The sequence below is a fragment of the Podarcis melisellensis genome, assembly GCF_964234715.1.
Source record: "Podarcis melisellensis genome assembly, chromosome: 1".
NCBI lineage: Eukaryota > Metazoa > Chordata > Lepidosauria > Squamata > Lacertidae > Podarcis > Podarcis melisellensis.
Window position 1 is genome coordinate 85160788 of NC_138528.1, and position 14693 is coordinate 85175480.

Below are 14693 nucleotides of genomic sequence, written 5' to 3' on the forward strand. Positions count from 1 at the left end.
ATGCTGAGGATCCATGTGGATCCGTGCTTTGTAACCCTGTTTTTATGCCATTGCGGCCCCATGAAACAGTGGATGCGTGGATTTTTTGGTGCAGGCTGTTTCATAGACATGCTATGTGATCTGATGGTGAATTTGTGGTGACTCAATGCAGAAATCGTGAGGATCCATGTGCTTTTACCTCCCCGCTCCCAGGAAGCCTCCTTTATCTCTACAGTCCTTTATGTCCCTCCCGATCCCTTGCCGATCGGCTGCTCAGCGGCTTTGTTTCAACACCCCCATCCCACTTTCTTAAAAAAAAAAAGCACGATCTGCTTTTTGCCCCTGGGCAATTCGACTCCAGGGGCCACGCATTTGCTCCATTAGACGCAAAGACATTTCCCCTTACTTTTTAGGAGGAAAAAAGTGTGTCTTATGGAGCGAAAAATATGGTAATTTGTTCTGGAGCTCTGTTATTAAGCCGAAACCATTCTTAACATGAGGCGCTCTTTCGCTAATGGGGCCTCCCACTGGTGCCGCGCCACTGGCGCACGACTTCCACTCGTATTCCGGGGCAAAGTTTACAACTAGGGGCATCTACTTCCGGGTTAGTGGAGCTCGTTACCCGAAGCATTTGTAAGGTGGACGGTATGTAACCCGAGGTTCCACTGTACCTGAGATTTTAGGGAACTTGTAATGTTTTACATAACTTATTTAAAGTTATATGGGTTTATCTGCAGCAATAACAAAGCCATGACTGATCCAGCACGGAAATTCTTATATAGCAGCAGGGAAAAACAGATGAGCTTGAAACAGACTGAGGAGAATAGGACATCAGGTAAAAAAATGATACTGTTTTTGACCATCTTGTACAATGGCTAACTAGTTAAAACTAAACACATTTTGTTTTTATTTTGACAACTGAGCTTCTAAAAGTCTCTGTATAATGAAATTATCTTTGTTCTCACTTGAGAAAACATTAAAATGCAAAGATGAAAGTAAGGAAGTCCAAATGAGAGTTTTATCTTGATAATTGTTTAAATGGGGGATTAGAAGGAGGAGAGAGTGCTACGATTGCATATTACAGAAATGAGTCTGCAATTTGTTTCTGACTTCCCACTGATTTTCCTTATTATTCCACCATGGTGATCAATAAATTAATTCCACCTGGAGATAGTAACTAAATTAGACATTTTGTACTTACATTGAAATTTAGGAGATAGCATTTTAAATTTATTTTGATAAACAATGCACTGTGTTTTTTCAGTAAAAAGTAATGCTAAAGTTGACTGTTCCAGGAGCAATTATAATATCATCACTCAGTAGATGTTTGCTGGAAACTATGTTGGGGAAAGGCATTCTTCTTTCTTCTTCTGGCTTTGAATCCGAAGTTTCCAGATTAGCAAAGCAACCCTAATAGCTAACATTGTGCCTCTACATATAATATAAAAGCACATATATCCTGTCTTGGAGGGTTTTAAAATACTTTGTGTGTAATATAGTTACACAAACACCCACTTATATTGCATAAAACTAAGCTTTCTGGAGGTTAAGTGAAGCCATGACGTAGTTTATAAATCTCATTGCTGAGAGCCAGTGTGGTGTAGTGGTTAAGAGCGGTAGTCTCTAATCTGGGGAACCGGGTTCGCGTCTCCGCTCCTCCACATGCAGCTGCTGGGTGACCTTGGGCCAGTCACACTTCTGTGAAGTCTCTCAGCCCCACTCACCTCACAGAGTGTTTGTTGTGGGGGAGGAAGGGAAAGGAGAATGTTAGCCGCTTTGAGACTCCTGAAGGGGAGTGAAAGGCGGGATATCAAATCCAAACTCTTCTTCTTCTTCTTCTGCTGTAGCCAAGGCATAGAGCTTTGAGACGTGATAAGGGCAAAAGATTCCCAAGGTTCATATGATGTGAAATATCTGTATTTTGCCTGGCAGATATATCCATTGCAGTATTTTATAGCAGGGATGAAGCCTTTGGCAGAAACTAATCACAGTTCAATTGTTGCATCTCCTTTGAAATGTTGACTGTTGGACAGTTGTATAGTTTACTTTCTAAGACAGTTCTTACAGAAATTGATTTCTTTTGCCTTTTAAGGAGTTTTGCCTTTACAATCCTCTTCATTTTATGGAAGCAGATCATCTTCAAAGGATTATTCAGCTGGGAGTTCTAATTTGGACAGGTAAGTACAGCATTCCTTGGCTATTTTCTTTCAAATTCTTGGTCATTGGAGTGCTCCATTCATTAAATGGTCTAGTTCGTTCATGAAAACAGCTTCTTATGTTACTCTTAGACCATTTCAAACGTTTTCTGCATAGGAGTAAGCAAATCATAAAATGCTGGGTGCTGTGCTAATTGAATACATCTAGGTGATATAAGAGCGCATGCCCTGTCCTGTATAAATGGGTAAATACACACATGCAGATCAGCCTGATACTAGTCAGCAAGACATTTTGGCAGACCTTTGTACCCAAGCAAAAAACCCTGTGGCTCTTGGGTTGTTGCATCTTCCTCATCTACTATGTGCGGCCAGGGAAGCTCCTTTTCTACAGTGACAGAAAACCTCTTGGTTGTTTAGTATGTACAAGACTAAAGTACCTAATGGTGCATATGGCTTATGGCTGCCATCTAATGCCTTGTCCAAAAGGTAGTAATCAGCCACTACAGTCAGGGAAAACCTTTAAGTTAAGCTTTCTTGGGTAGAGTAATACTGATTATAGTCTACAGAAATGTGCACAAAGGAAAACTTGGAATGGGTGGCCATAATTTATAAACTCCATGTTGGTGTAGCTAGGAGGAGATTAGAGCAGGGGTGGTAACCTGTGGCCTGCCAAAGGTGCAGCAACAAAACGGCTAGTACATTTGCAAAGCTAAGCAAGGTCTAGTATAGTTTCAGATTGGATGTGGGGGGGGAGCGTGTTGAGATTCCTGCATTGTAGGGGATTGGACTAGATGAACCTTGGGTTCCCTTCCAGCTCTACAATTCTTTGATTCTATGACTACAACTCCCTTCAGCATCATGCAGTATGACCAGTAATCACATCCATGGGTTAAAAAGATAGAAAGCAGGTATTATTTTTGCTAAGACTGGTCTAGCCTGCTTCATCTAGTATCTGCCACAACTGTGTATTATGCTTCAAACTCCCATGCCTGTGGGGTATTCAGCATGCTAGCCAAATTTTATTTCTGCTCATCTTCTGCTGGAGTATGTTTAGCACTGTGAGCAGTGATGGAAGTATACATATTTTAAGTGTTTGGGGAACAGATGGCATTTATTTATTGGGGGGGTATTTGTTTTTGTTTCATTATGTATTTTGTATTCTTCTGTTATGAACCACCCTGGGATCTTTGGATGAAGGGCAGGATACATATATAATAGTAGTAGTAGTAGTAGTAGTAGTAATAATAATAATAATAATAATAATAATAAATTTTATTTCACAGTGCTTTATTCCAAAAGTGTGATCTTCAAGTGTAAAGTAATTTTAAGGAGAACTTGTTATACATACTTAAAAACCGTGCAAGTTGAAAAATGAATTTAGAATTCTTTTTACTTCTACTTCCAGCAGGTTTATCTATAACAGGGAGCTGGAAATGTGTTGCTCTTTAGTGGGGTCTGTGATTAATACTCAGAGGAGTCTTTGTAGGCTGTATAAATGTGATTCATAATCACATATGGCCCTTCTGTGGATGCAAAGCATCCTGCATGTGTGAGAGGAAGAGGAAGAATGAACAAACATTTTGGGAGGCTGACCACCTTGTGATAACTTCCTTTTGATGCATCCCCATTCAAAGCACCCTCAGTGCTCATGGAATATGACTGCTGCTTTATCACTGGTGGCAGTAGCTGGCATTGTTATTCTTGAGATGGATTTGATGGCTATTTATCCATCTCGCCTTGTAGGACTAATCTGTTGAATCAGACTCCTTCTGCGAAAAGAAGCTTGGGGTTTCTCTCTCAGCCAGCCCCTCTCTCTGTTAAAAAAATGAGACCTAACCAGGATTACATGGGATGGAACAAGCCACGAGTCCCTCTTTCCACTCACCCACAGCAGCAACTGCAAGGGTAAGTTTTTAGATTTTCAGTATCTGTGTGTGGGCACACGCTGTGCTCAGTTTAGGTATTGGTTACATAGAAACAAATCCAACTTGTCAGCTTTTTCTACAACTAGATATCCTTCCAGCACCATATCTCCATGTCTTCATTTTTAAAAACTATTCTTCTTCTTGTGCTGTGTGTTTAACATTAAGTTAGAGTCCCTTTGAGCAGGGGCTGCCATTTATGTTCACGCAAACTCAGTATTTAACAATTTAATAGCTTTGTAGATTATTAAGACTGTGAGCAAGGGCAGACCAGAGTTACCATATTTTTCTGTGTTTAAGACTAGGTTTTTTTCCTTTAAAATAATGTCAAAAATTAGAGGGCGTCATATACACAGATATATCTCCCCCCATTTTCTTAAATCTGAGTCTCCCCAATCTTATACATGGGGGCGTTTTATATACAGAAAAATATGGTACTTACATTCTTACAACATTCCCTGTTTTACAAGTAGGCTTTTGAATGTATTTCCATCGTCCTAAATCTTTTCCTCTTCTATTTCCTTTTTTACCTCTTCGTCTGCAAATTAAACATGTGAAGTAATGCTTCCTTGTATTGAGAATTGCCCATCAGGTTTCTAGAAAAGATCTGTGATAATAAGGAATCTCAGTGTGTGACAAATCTATTAGTTCCCCCTCTTCTGCATTCCTTGCATGGTTTGTTTCAAGAGCCTTTTTGTAAAAAAAGAAAAAAAAATTTTGTTATGTTTAAAGAAAATTAATAATATCTTCAGATGGATTTGTCACAAGCATCTTATGGGTAGTTTGGATGACAGTTTATAAGATCACGCTTATAGACCTTACAAGTACAGGCCTACTACTTAAGAAGCCTAAATGGAATCTGGGATCTAATTGGCTCTTATCTATAAACATCATACAAATGTTTGTTTAGAAATCTTTCCACACTCTGTTGTGTAGTGTTATGATTGTTATTCATTGCATACTCCAAGCAGACAGACTCCTACTCCTAATCAGTGTGTGTATGCATGTGTGTGCACACTGTAGTCCATAGGTAGGCAAACTAAGGTCCAGGGGCCGGATCTGGCCCAATCGCCTTCTAAATCCGGGAATGGTCCGGGAATCAGTGTGTTTTTACATGAGTAGAATGTGTCCTTTTATTTAAAATGCTTAGGAATTTGTTCATAATTTTTTCTCCAAAATATAGTCTGGCCCCCCACAAGGTCTGAGGGACAGTGGACCGGCCCCCTGCTGAAAAAGCTTGCTGACCTTCTGTAGTCAGTGTAAAATATCTGTGTTGGAAATGTTCCAATGTAACAACTGTGTCACCTTGTGCTTCTTCACAGGTTTACAAACTTGGGGAATACCTGTTACATGAATGCTATTTTACAATCTCTATTTTCAATTCAATCATTTGCTAATGATCTTTTGAAACAAAATATCCCATGGAAAAAAGTTCCAAACAATGCACTTATCAGGTAAGCACCAGCTTTGTGAGTTAAGTAAACATTTTTTCCTAGTACAGCTTCAAAAGAAGCATTCAGATTTGGCGTGCTATATGTAACTGTTCTTGCATATATTTTTGATAAAGTCCTATATTTTCTAAGGTTGCTGCTTTTATTACTGCAGTTCCTCATTTATTGAGCCTCTGCTTTTTCCTCTTTCTTTGCTATGGTAATGAATAGATGTGTGCATTGTATTGAAAAAGTTTTGCAAGCACAATAAATGGATTCTTAGAAAAACAGTAAGTCATAGGTTTCCTGGTTATGTGGAGAGGGGCATACCAAAGTTTGAATAATACATTCCTATAAAAAGGGTATTGGGCCAGTCGTTTTTTACTGCTCATACAAGATCCTGCTAATAAGCATAACATATTTTATGTGAGTTGATTTTAAAATACATGCAGTATAATGGGAAGGAGTGTGAACAAATTTCTAAGGGTATGTTAATTTTGCAGATATTTTTAGCATTAAACAATGCCTAACTTGCTTTTTGACATTTAAATGTCACTGCATTAATTTGTCCAGGCGCTTTACCCATCTACTTGCTAAAAAAGATGTTTGTAGCCCTGAAGTAAAGAAAGACCTACTTAAGAAGGTGAAAAATGCAATTTCAGCTACTGCAGAGAGATTCTCTGGTTACATGCAAAATGTAAGTATTTCGCTTTCTAGCAGCTGAAGTATTTTAAGGAGTGATGTGACCAACTATGGAAATATTGATGCAAAAAGAGCTGCATAAAATTGTACAATTTCCCACTGAAAAATACCCTTTAAGCATGAGATGCATTTGGTCCCGTGTCTGTATACACATAATGTGTGTTTCGGTTTAGTAAAATGTTTAGTTTATTATTATTTTTTGCATTCTTTTTTTCCTTTAGCCTCTCTCTTAATTTGCTTTTGTTTGGTTAAAGTTAGATCTTTTTTCTGTTTTGTTGTTTTTCACCTTAAATAAGCAAAGTTGTGATTACGTATTGGGGGAAATGAAAACCACAAGTACGCAGAGCTAGTAAGGAGGAGAAAGACTCTCCTCCCTGCAAGAGAGGGGAGTCTGTGGCGGGAGCCCGAGCACCGCCCCTAGCAGGGGGCGTTAGCCCCCTGCCTCCACCTCACCTGGCTGGCACCCACGCCCCTTGGCAGGCATCCAACCAGGTACCTCAGAGGGGGCGTGTTCAGCAGCCTTTTGCTGCGGCGCCAGCCTCTCCCCGGCCTCATTCTTCGTCGGCGTCTCGCCGCGAGTCACCCACCCTCCACTCCCTTTGAGTTAGGGCTTAGGTCATTGGCCTTGCTATGGACCTTAGGTTGGTCGCCCTGGTTGTCCAGGGGGCCTGGTAGGAGTTTTTCCATTTGGCATTAGGCTTTTTGTTTTTTTCGCCTACCTCGTAGCAATCGTCACAACTTTTGTGGTATTGGTGGGTAGGTTAGGCATTGGAATAATGTGTTGTGGTGTGTCGAAGGGCTAGGTGTGGCCATCGCCTATGCCTTCAATTTTTGGGTATTCCGTTAAAGGAATCTGGCGGTCGTGTATTCTGTCCGATGCCTGCTTGGCGGGAGGCCATGGCACGACCCTCGGTGACATCAGGGGAGAGCCTATAGTTGGATTAGCATCAACAGGCTCCACCTACTGGTGAATAAACCCACTTGTTTTAGAGATCCAATGCCTAAGCCAATACATTTTCACTGCTGTAATCAATAAAGTTGTGGCCTTTCCTTGCCCATTAACCTTATATCACGTGTCCTGGTGTATTCATTTCACATTGCGGGGGTCGGGTCCTCGAACCACAATTTTAGGTTTTATTAAAACTATGTTTTAAAACTTAGTTATTTGGGATATTTGTAATTCAAATTGAATTGAATATGTGGATTCTGGTATGAATGTATTGTTTGGGACCTTACCCTCTTTAAGAAATTGAGGTAAATTTGGTTTATATATAAGATACATTTAAATAAATGTGTGAATGGGTCTTGAAAGTCACTATTCTAAGGAAATGTATACATGTTTTTAGGATGCTCATGAATTCTTAAGTCAGTGCTTGGATCAGCTGAAGGAGGATGTGGAGAAGCTGAACAAAACTTGGAAGACTGAGCCAATATCTGGTGAAGACAGCTCTCTAGGACGTATATCTGATGACTTGTCAGCCACCAGAGTGTACACATGCCCAGTAATTGCAAACTTAGAATTTGAAGTTCAACATTCTATCATATGTAAAATGTAAGTATTTTAACAGTTTTTCCCCCTTGTTTCATTGTTCTACGCTTCTGTCTCCTCCTTTCCTTTTCCTCTGCTCCCCCAAAATCTGCCCCAGAAGTCAGGGTGGGTGGGAAGAGGAATTCCATCACATCCATTGGGGTGGTGCTGGATCTCATGCCTAGAGAGCTATTCCATCTATGCTGCTGTCGTGTAATACCCATTACTACTAGGCATTCCCTTTGTAATTCTAGCTCTTTTGCCCCAAATGATAAATACTTTTCTACTTTTCTCCCACCCTTCTTTTGTAATGTTAATGTTAGAAACAACTACTTCATTTTAATAAGTGCTATTGTTGTCAAAGAAGTTGCAGTTTGGACCTCCTTTTGATATCCTATTCTATTTTTTAATGTTTATTTTGGTTTTTATAATATTAAATAAAGTATCTACAAAATACAGCAATATAGAATTCCTATTAATATAAATTACATGTTTCATTGCTTCAATTACATATCCTCTTCTATCTTTGGTAGTTAATTCAGTGAGACTATTTCTCTTACCTCTTCCACTAAATATATGCCAAAATATGTATTTATTTATTCTACATGGTTTTTTACAGACTGATATTACATCTTTTATGTAATGCTTATTCTTAAGATATCTGAGATGACTCATATACTCAGAAATTTGGATATATTTATGAGTTACTAATACAATGAATAGGGAATATGTGGGTAGACTAAAATACACAAGGACATTTTTTTTTCAATGCAGGTGCGGTGAAACTGTCACCAAACGGGAGCAGTTTAATGACCTTTCAATTGACTTTCCAAGAAGAAAAAAACTTCATCCGTCTCGATCTATCCAAGATTCCTTGGACCTCTTTTTTAGGGTATGCAATATACAAGGCTTTTTAATATCATTCAGCATATCTTTGATTAACAGATCCTCCCCCCTCATCTCACCATCGAAGTGTCTGAATACTTCTTGCTATCCATTCTTTTCTTCATGCAAAGCTAAGGATGAATGCATAGATTTGCATGGGTTCCCCATCAGCTCTAAGTGAAGACCTATGTCCTTTGTAGGAATCACTGTTTGGTCAGGTGTGGTGCTGGCATTAGTTGAACAAGACTCAAAATATTACAGAAGCCCAAGCTTCTGCAGCAATAATCTGTTCCATATGTTATGATTTATTTAAATATTTATAGGCCACAATTTTCATAAAAGTACAACATGATAGTATATACCACATACAAAGTTGCAATAAGATCAGTAAAAACATTAAAACTGCTAAGGTGAACGAAATTTGCATTTTGAAGGCCTGTCTGAATAGCACAGTTTTCAGGAAACACCTAAAAGTAGGCTGGGATGATTCCTGACAAGTCTTTACAAGCAAGGAAATCCATAGGGCTTGCCACATTAAAATCTTGGTTCCTAGTAAAGGCCAACTGAATCACAGGGGCATGGGAAGCCACCAGAAGTGCCCCATCAGAGGATCTCAGTGATCCAGGTAGAGCACGAAGAACTGGATGGTTTTTAAGTTACTTTGAGTCTAAGTAATTTAGGCCTTTGTGAATTATGCACGGAGATGGGGAGTGGAATGAGAGAGAGTCAATGAAAAGTGGTATATAAATCTACCTTTGACACTGGGTGGCCAAGTACAGGAGAAGTTGCCCTCAGTTAGGAATATTAGAATCGTCTGTCCAGTTTTTGTGTTTGAATCTTGGATAAGCGACACTTCTCCAAGTATATTGTAGTACTTACTTTGGGCAATAGCGCAGAGAACACATATTGAGAAGAAATAACTTTATTATTCTACACCGCTCAGCTTTGACCCCACACATGGCAAAGCTAACTTTCCAGCGCTAAGCTTATTTGTCCCACTATTATTCTAATTATTTATTGAATTTATATACCTCCCTATACCCAGGGTTCTCAGTGTGGTTCACAGAATAGCTAGTTGGAACGTTCAAGGCAACTCATGTAACCATTTAGAGACCAGTAGCAAAATTCTAACCAACAATATCTAACACATATGCTGATCAGACCTCAGCAGTATCCAATCACAATAAGGAAACCTATGCTGCAGTCATGTGCACATTTACCTGGGAGTAAACCCCTTTCAAAGCAGAGCAACTGCTGAATGAAGATGCATGGGTTTGTACTGATTGATAGAACAAAACACTTCTTTCAGTGCTGCCATACTGTTGGGTTTAGTCATATATCTGGGCTGATTATAGTTTCCATAAAGCTGGAGTCCACAGGGTAGTCTCTGCGCTAGACAGACATCAGCCTCCTGCAGAGCACTATAATCGATGTGAACCATACAATTTATTTGCTAATTGCATTCTGAAATAGAAAGTGGGTCTCTGCACTTCTGAGATAGAAAGTTACCTGTTCCTTAAATAAGGTTTGATAGATTACAATCCTTGTATTGTATTGTATTCATTGTTTGTATTATGTCTCTTAGGCAGAAGAGATAGAATATTCTTGCGAGAAATGCAATGGAAAATCTGCTCTTGTTACACACAAATTCAGTCGGTTTCCCAGGTAGGTATATGGCCTTGGTACAAAATTGTATGAAAATACTAGTAACTTTCAGGATATATAGATGAACAAAATGAATGATGGGTGAAAGTTTAATATTGGTTTAAAAGTGGCTGCCTTGCTCGACTGTAAATGTAGAACAAAATAATGTTAGCCCTGAAAATAGGAGTTCAGTAGATGGCTTTGAGGATGCTTTATAGCATCCCTGTTTAACAGAAGGGACTTGCAGCTGCAGAATTCTCATTCTAACAAAAATTGTGGCATACTTTGATGCTAGATGAAAAACTATATATTCCCATGGCCTGTCCCACCCACACAGTTTTATTACGTATTGATAGCGAGCTGGGGAAAGAGCACCAGGTCTCTGTGTTGTGCGAGAAGTATTCTGCCTAGGAATAAACAACTCCTTTGTATCTTTGTTAAAACGACATTAATGAAGTTTCCAACTGTTTTTGTGTCTTGAAGGGTCTTGATTCTTCACCTGAAACGGTATAGCTTCAATGTGGCGCATTCCCTCAATCACAAAGTTGGACAGCAAGTGGTTATACCAAGATTTTTAACCCTGCAGTCACACTGTACAGAAAGCACAAGGTCCCCACTTAATCTGGGGTGGAGTGCACAGTCAGCAATGTAAGCTACGCCTTTTATTCCTCCTTTACCGACAAGCCTACAAACGTATTTGAAATACTTCATGATAGATACTTTTCTTTAGGAAAAGGTCGTGATCATTTCCTTTTTATATTGGATTTAACCAACTTGATCTTAGAGGTTTGACTCAGTTGTCCTGTTCTGTAGGTCGTTCTCGCTGGTCTATGACTTCCAGGGCATAACAAGGAACTTGAATAAAGTTAATTGAGGGTGCTAGTGGGGGATTGCTCAAGAATGAGGATAACTATAAAGTTGGAAAAATGAGTTAGACAGGAACAGGCTTCAGCAGTGCCGTATTGAGAACCATTGCAAAAAGTGTAAAGGGATAAGATATTTTAACATATATTTTGTAGCATTGTATTGTTAATCCAATGCAAAGGTTTCTTGTCACATTTTTTTAAAAGATATAGACTAGAGTTTGAGGTCACCGTCAAATTGGTCATGCATAGTAGGCTTTCAAATGTCATACAGTAAGCACCTGCTTTTGTTTTAATTAGCTCTCGACCACTGAAAGTATCCCAAATGGTGAATTCCTGTTCTGCCAGCATTTTCACGCCCTGTCGGTAAGTAACAGGTTTACATGGCTGTGGAACCTGCAGTGAATAAGTATACAAAAACAACCCTGATTCCCCTTACTTTTTTATTGTACATCCTTGCTTTTATAATCAGATTAATTCAGTGTGGGGATTAGCGAGCAGGCTGAAGGATGTTGGACATTTGGTAGCTATATTTGCTCCACTTGGTTAAATTGTAGATAAAAGTAATATTTTACTGCTGTAGCTGTTTTAAGCTAAGACCCTGTCTGAAACAATCCCAGTCTGATAAATTGTTTCACCTCTCTGAGAATGAGCCATGTTCCTGTGTGCCCCATCTTTACCCCTCCCAAATGCACCTTGGTTTCTTAATGCACAGTTTTCCAAGCCGACTGACCCAGCTCATTTCATATTCATAATGACAATTGAAAAGGATGTGTCATGTATTTTGTATGGGTAAATTTTAGCATGAAGCATTCTATGAGCAGATCCACACCATACACTTAAAGCATGTTTACTGTGCATGGCTTCCCCCAACAATCCTGGGAACTGTAGTTTGTTAAGGGTGCTTGGACTTTTAGCTCTGTCTGTGAGAGGAATTACAGTGGATTCTTTGGGGAAGGTCATGTGCTTTACACGTGTGATGTGGATTTGCCCTGTGTATATTATATCTGAACCAGTTCAAAATTGCTGAGCTGGTTACCAAACCATTTTTTTTAAAGTTGTTGAGTGACCACCATCAGTTACTTGGAAAATGCCATTGAACCAGACGGAAATTTGTAATCTTGGGGCTCAAGAGCTGCAGGAATACTAATCCTTACCTTGTGCAGAACATTCTAGATGTGGATTAAGAAATTTTTAATACAGTGTCTTATTGTTAAGGGTCAATATTAACTGAACTGTATAATTGCTGTAGGTTGGTGGATTTATTTGAATTCGTGTATTAAAACTGTATAGCTGTTATGTGAAACCTCCTTTTTTAACCTGATGTTATTTGTCCCTGACAGATTTTTTCAAAGGTAAGGAATAAAGGTTCTGTGTTTACTTTTCAGAAAGTACTCGTTCAAGTTTAAATGTCCTAATCTAAACACCCTGGATTCAGACAGTGAAGATGAACCGCTGAAACGTCCCGTTGCAAACAGCCAAAAACAATGTGATTTCCAAAGCAGGGAACAGCAACGAGAAGAACTAGAGAAAGTAAGGAGAGGGTTAGGGGCAGGAGAAGCAAACATGCTCTGTTACCTGTCTTCCCCAATCTAGTGCTCTTCATATACTTTGGGCCACAACTTCCATCGGCCTCAGCTAGTATAGCCTAGTTGGGGAAGCTAGAAGTTGGAATACCAAACAACTAGAGGACATCAGGTTGAGGAAAGCTGCTTTATTGCCCATATGCAAAGCTGATGATTGAGAAGACAGGAATAGGGACAAGTGCACTCTCGCTCTGTCTGTCTTATGTGCCTGTCTCTGTGTGGGTGTGCACAACTGTGAAAAGCTATGGCCGGTGCCAGCCCAGTTGGGACAAGTGACACTAAAGCCTGGAGAGGAATGAGCAATGCAGGTCCATAAAACATGGTTCACATTGCCAGACATCTCATTGCTGGTACCTTCTGGCTCTTTTACACATTCTTCTTTTCATCTTGAGCTGCTTTGTGTTTAGAGATTTTCAAACATTTGAAGTGGCTCATGGACTGGTGTAAATACTAGAGTAGTTCCTAATAGCCATAAGTTGGTGTGGACATGCACTGAAAAGAGGCAGTGTATGCAGCAATGCATCACTGTAACAAACGGAGAAGCCCTTCTCAGGGCATAACTGTGCCTCTTCAGTCCTGAAAACCCGACACTTGTAGATCTGGGGATCAGAGACAGCTTTGGCCCTCAAGAAAATGTCGCACTAGTTTTGTGAGTGGTTAGCTCAGCCTCTGTGGTAGTCATACATACCCAAACCATTGTGCCTCTATCACCTGCAGGGTTCAAAGAAAATCAAAACAGAGAGTGATAAGGCTTCAGAGCCAACAAATGCTGGCTTTGATGGAATGAGTGAGGAGGAACTTCTAGCAGCAGTCCTGGAAATCAGTAAGAGGGAAACATCACTGTCAGTGAGCCATGATGAAGACAAGCCCACAAATAGTCCAGACACTGGCTTTGGAGATGATGAGCTGCAGGAATTGCCAGATCATATGGAACCTATGGATGTGGAGAAGCCTAAAGCCCTTGCAGAGCCAGGTAAAAGTAACATTTCAAACAGTTTTTTAAAAAATAATATATCATTTTTCTACATTTCAAAATCATTTTACAAACTTTAAAATATCCAATGACTTCCCTTCTTCTCCTTCCATGGTTCATATTATATATAATACTTTCCTGCATATTTTACTATAACAATTCAAATCAATTTTCCACTTTTACATTGATCAAATGTTGTTTGTTGAATTTATCTTCATGCTGCCAGTGTTTTCAGCTGTGTAAATTATTTTCCATATATTCAATAAACATTTTCCACTATTCTTTAAATAAAATCCTTTATTATTTTATCCACATAATATACATTCTTTACAGCAAACAACTCCAAAATAAGCAGACAACCCTTCTAAAACTTTTAAAAACTCCTCATCCATGTTTTTGACCAACATTTTGGTTTTGTCTGAATTTATTTTAAAACCTGCCACTTCTCCAAACATTTTAATTTCTTCTAGTGGTTTGGGAGTGCTCTCCAGTGGTTGTTTCAATGTTAACACTACATCATCAGCAAATGCCCTTAATTTATAGACTCTGTAGCCTTATTAGAGTTCACTGATTGGGTCTGCGTTGCTCCGGGACAGGAGGAAGGAAGTCAAAATGACACCGAGGTTGTTTCAAAGAAAGAGTTTATTCTGCTCTCCGGATAGCAGAAGGCACTTGCGTGGTGAGTCCACAGCAAGTACAAAGAAATGACAGGTTTCATGCAGTTTATATATCCTCCAGGCACCCTCTCACTCCTCCCCTAGGAGCCCAACCACGTCGGCGTACGTACACAGGTTGACATCACATATGTTCCTGCTCTGGTACTCTCAACCATAAAGGGATCTTCCTTCCTGTACTTCTGACCATAAAAGGATATTCCTGTTCCTACTCCTATCTTGGAGCAAGAGGTCACTACTTCCGAGAACATGCTCTGGCGTTAGTCCCAGACTTGGGTCTCTGCATCATTTGTGTTCAGAACATAAGATATGTCTGCGTCTGTTCTACTGGTAGAGTCAAGGCCAGTCTTG

The 14693-nt window shown here is 39.6% G+C and overlaps 1 protein-coding gene across 3 annotated transcripts in view; it reads left to right on the top strand.

Annotated features, from left to right (window-relative positions):
• The window catches only part of USP37 (ubiquitin specific peptidase 37), a 32671-nt gene that overhangs the window by 7787 nt on the left and 10191 nt on the right, over window positions 1-14693 (top strand). For all 3 annotated transcript variants that reach the window (XM_081920260.1, XM_081920262.1, XM_081920261.1), the window contains exons 7-18: window positions 717-814; window positions 2072-2156; window positions 3879-4040; window positions 5380-5511; window positions 6061-6184; window positions 7536-7741; window positions 8492-8609; window positions 10188-10267; window positions 10730-10894; window positions 11410-11475; window positions 12498-12642; window positions 13413-13668. In XM_081920260.1, coding sequence (XP_081776386.1) covers window positions 717-814; window positions 2072-2156; window positions 3879-4040; window positions 5380-5511; window positions 6061-6184; window positions 7536-7741; window positions 8492-8609; window positions 10188-10267; window positions 10730-10894; window positions 11410-11475; window positions 12498-12642; window positions 13413-13668 — 1637 coding nt within the window. The remainder of the gene's footprint in view (window positions 1-716; window positions 815-2071; window positions 2157-3878; window positions 4041-5379; window positions 5512-6060; window positions 6185-7535; window positions 7742-8491; window positions 8610-10187; window positions 10268-10729; window positions 10895-11409; window positions 11476-12497; window positions 12643-13412; window positions 13669-14693) is intronic.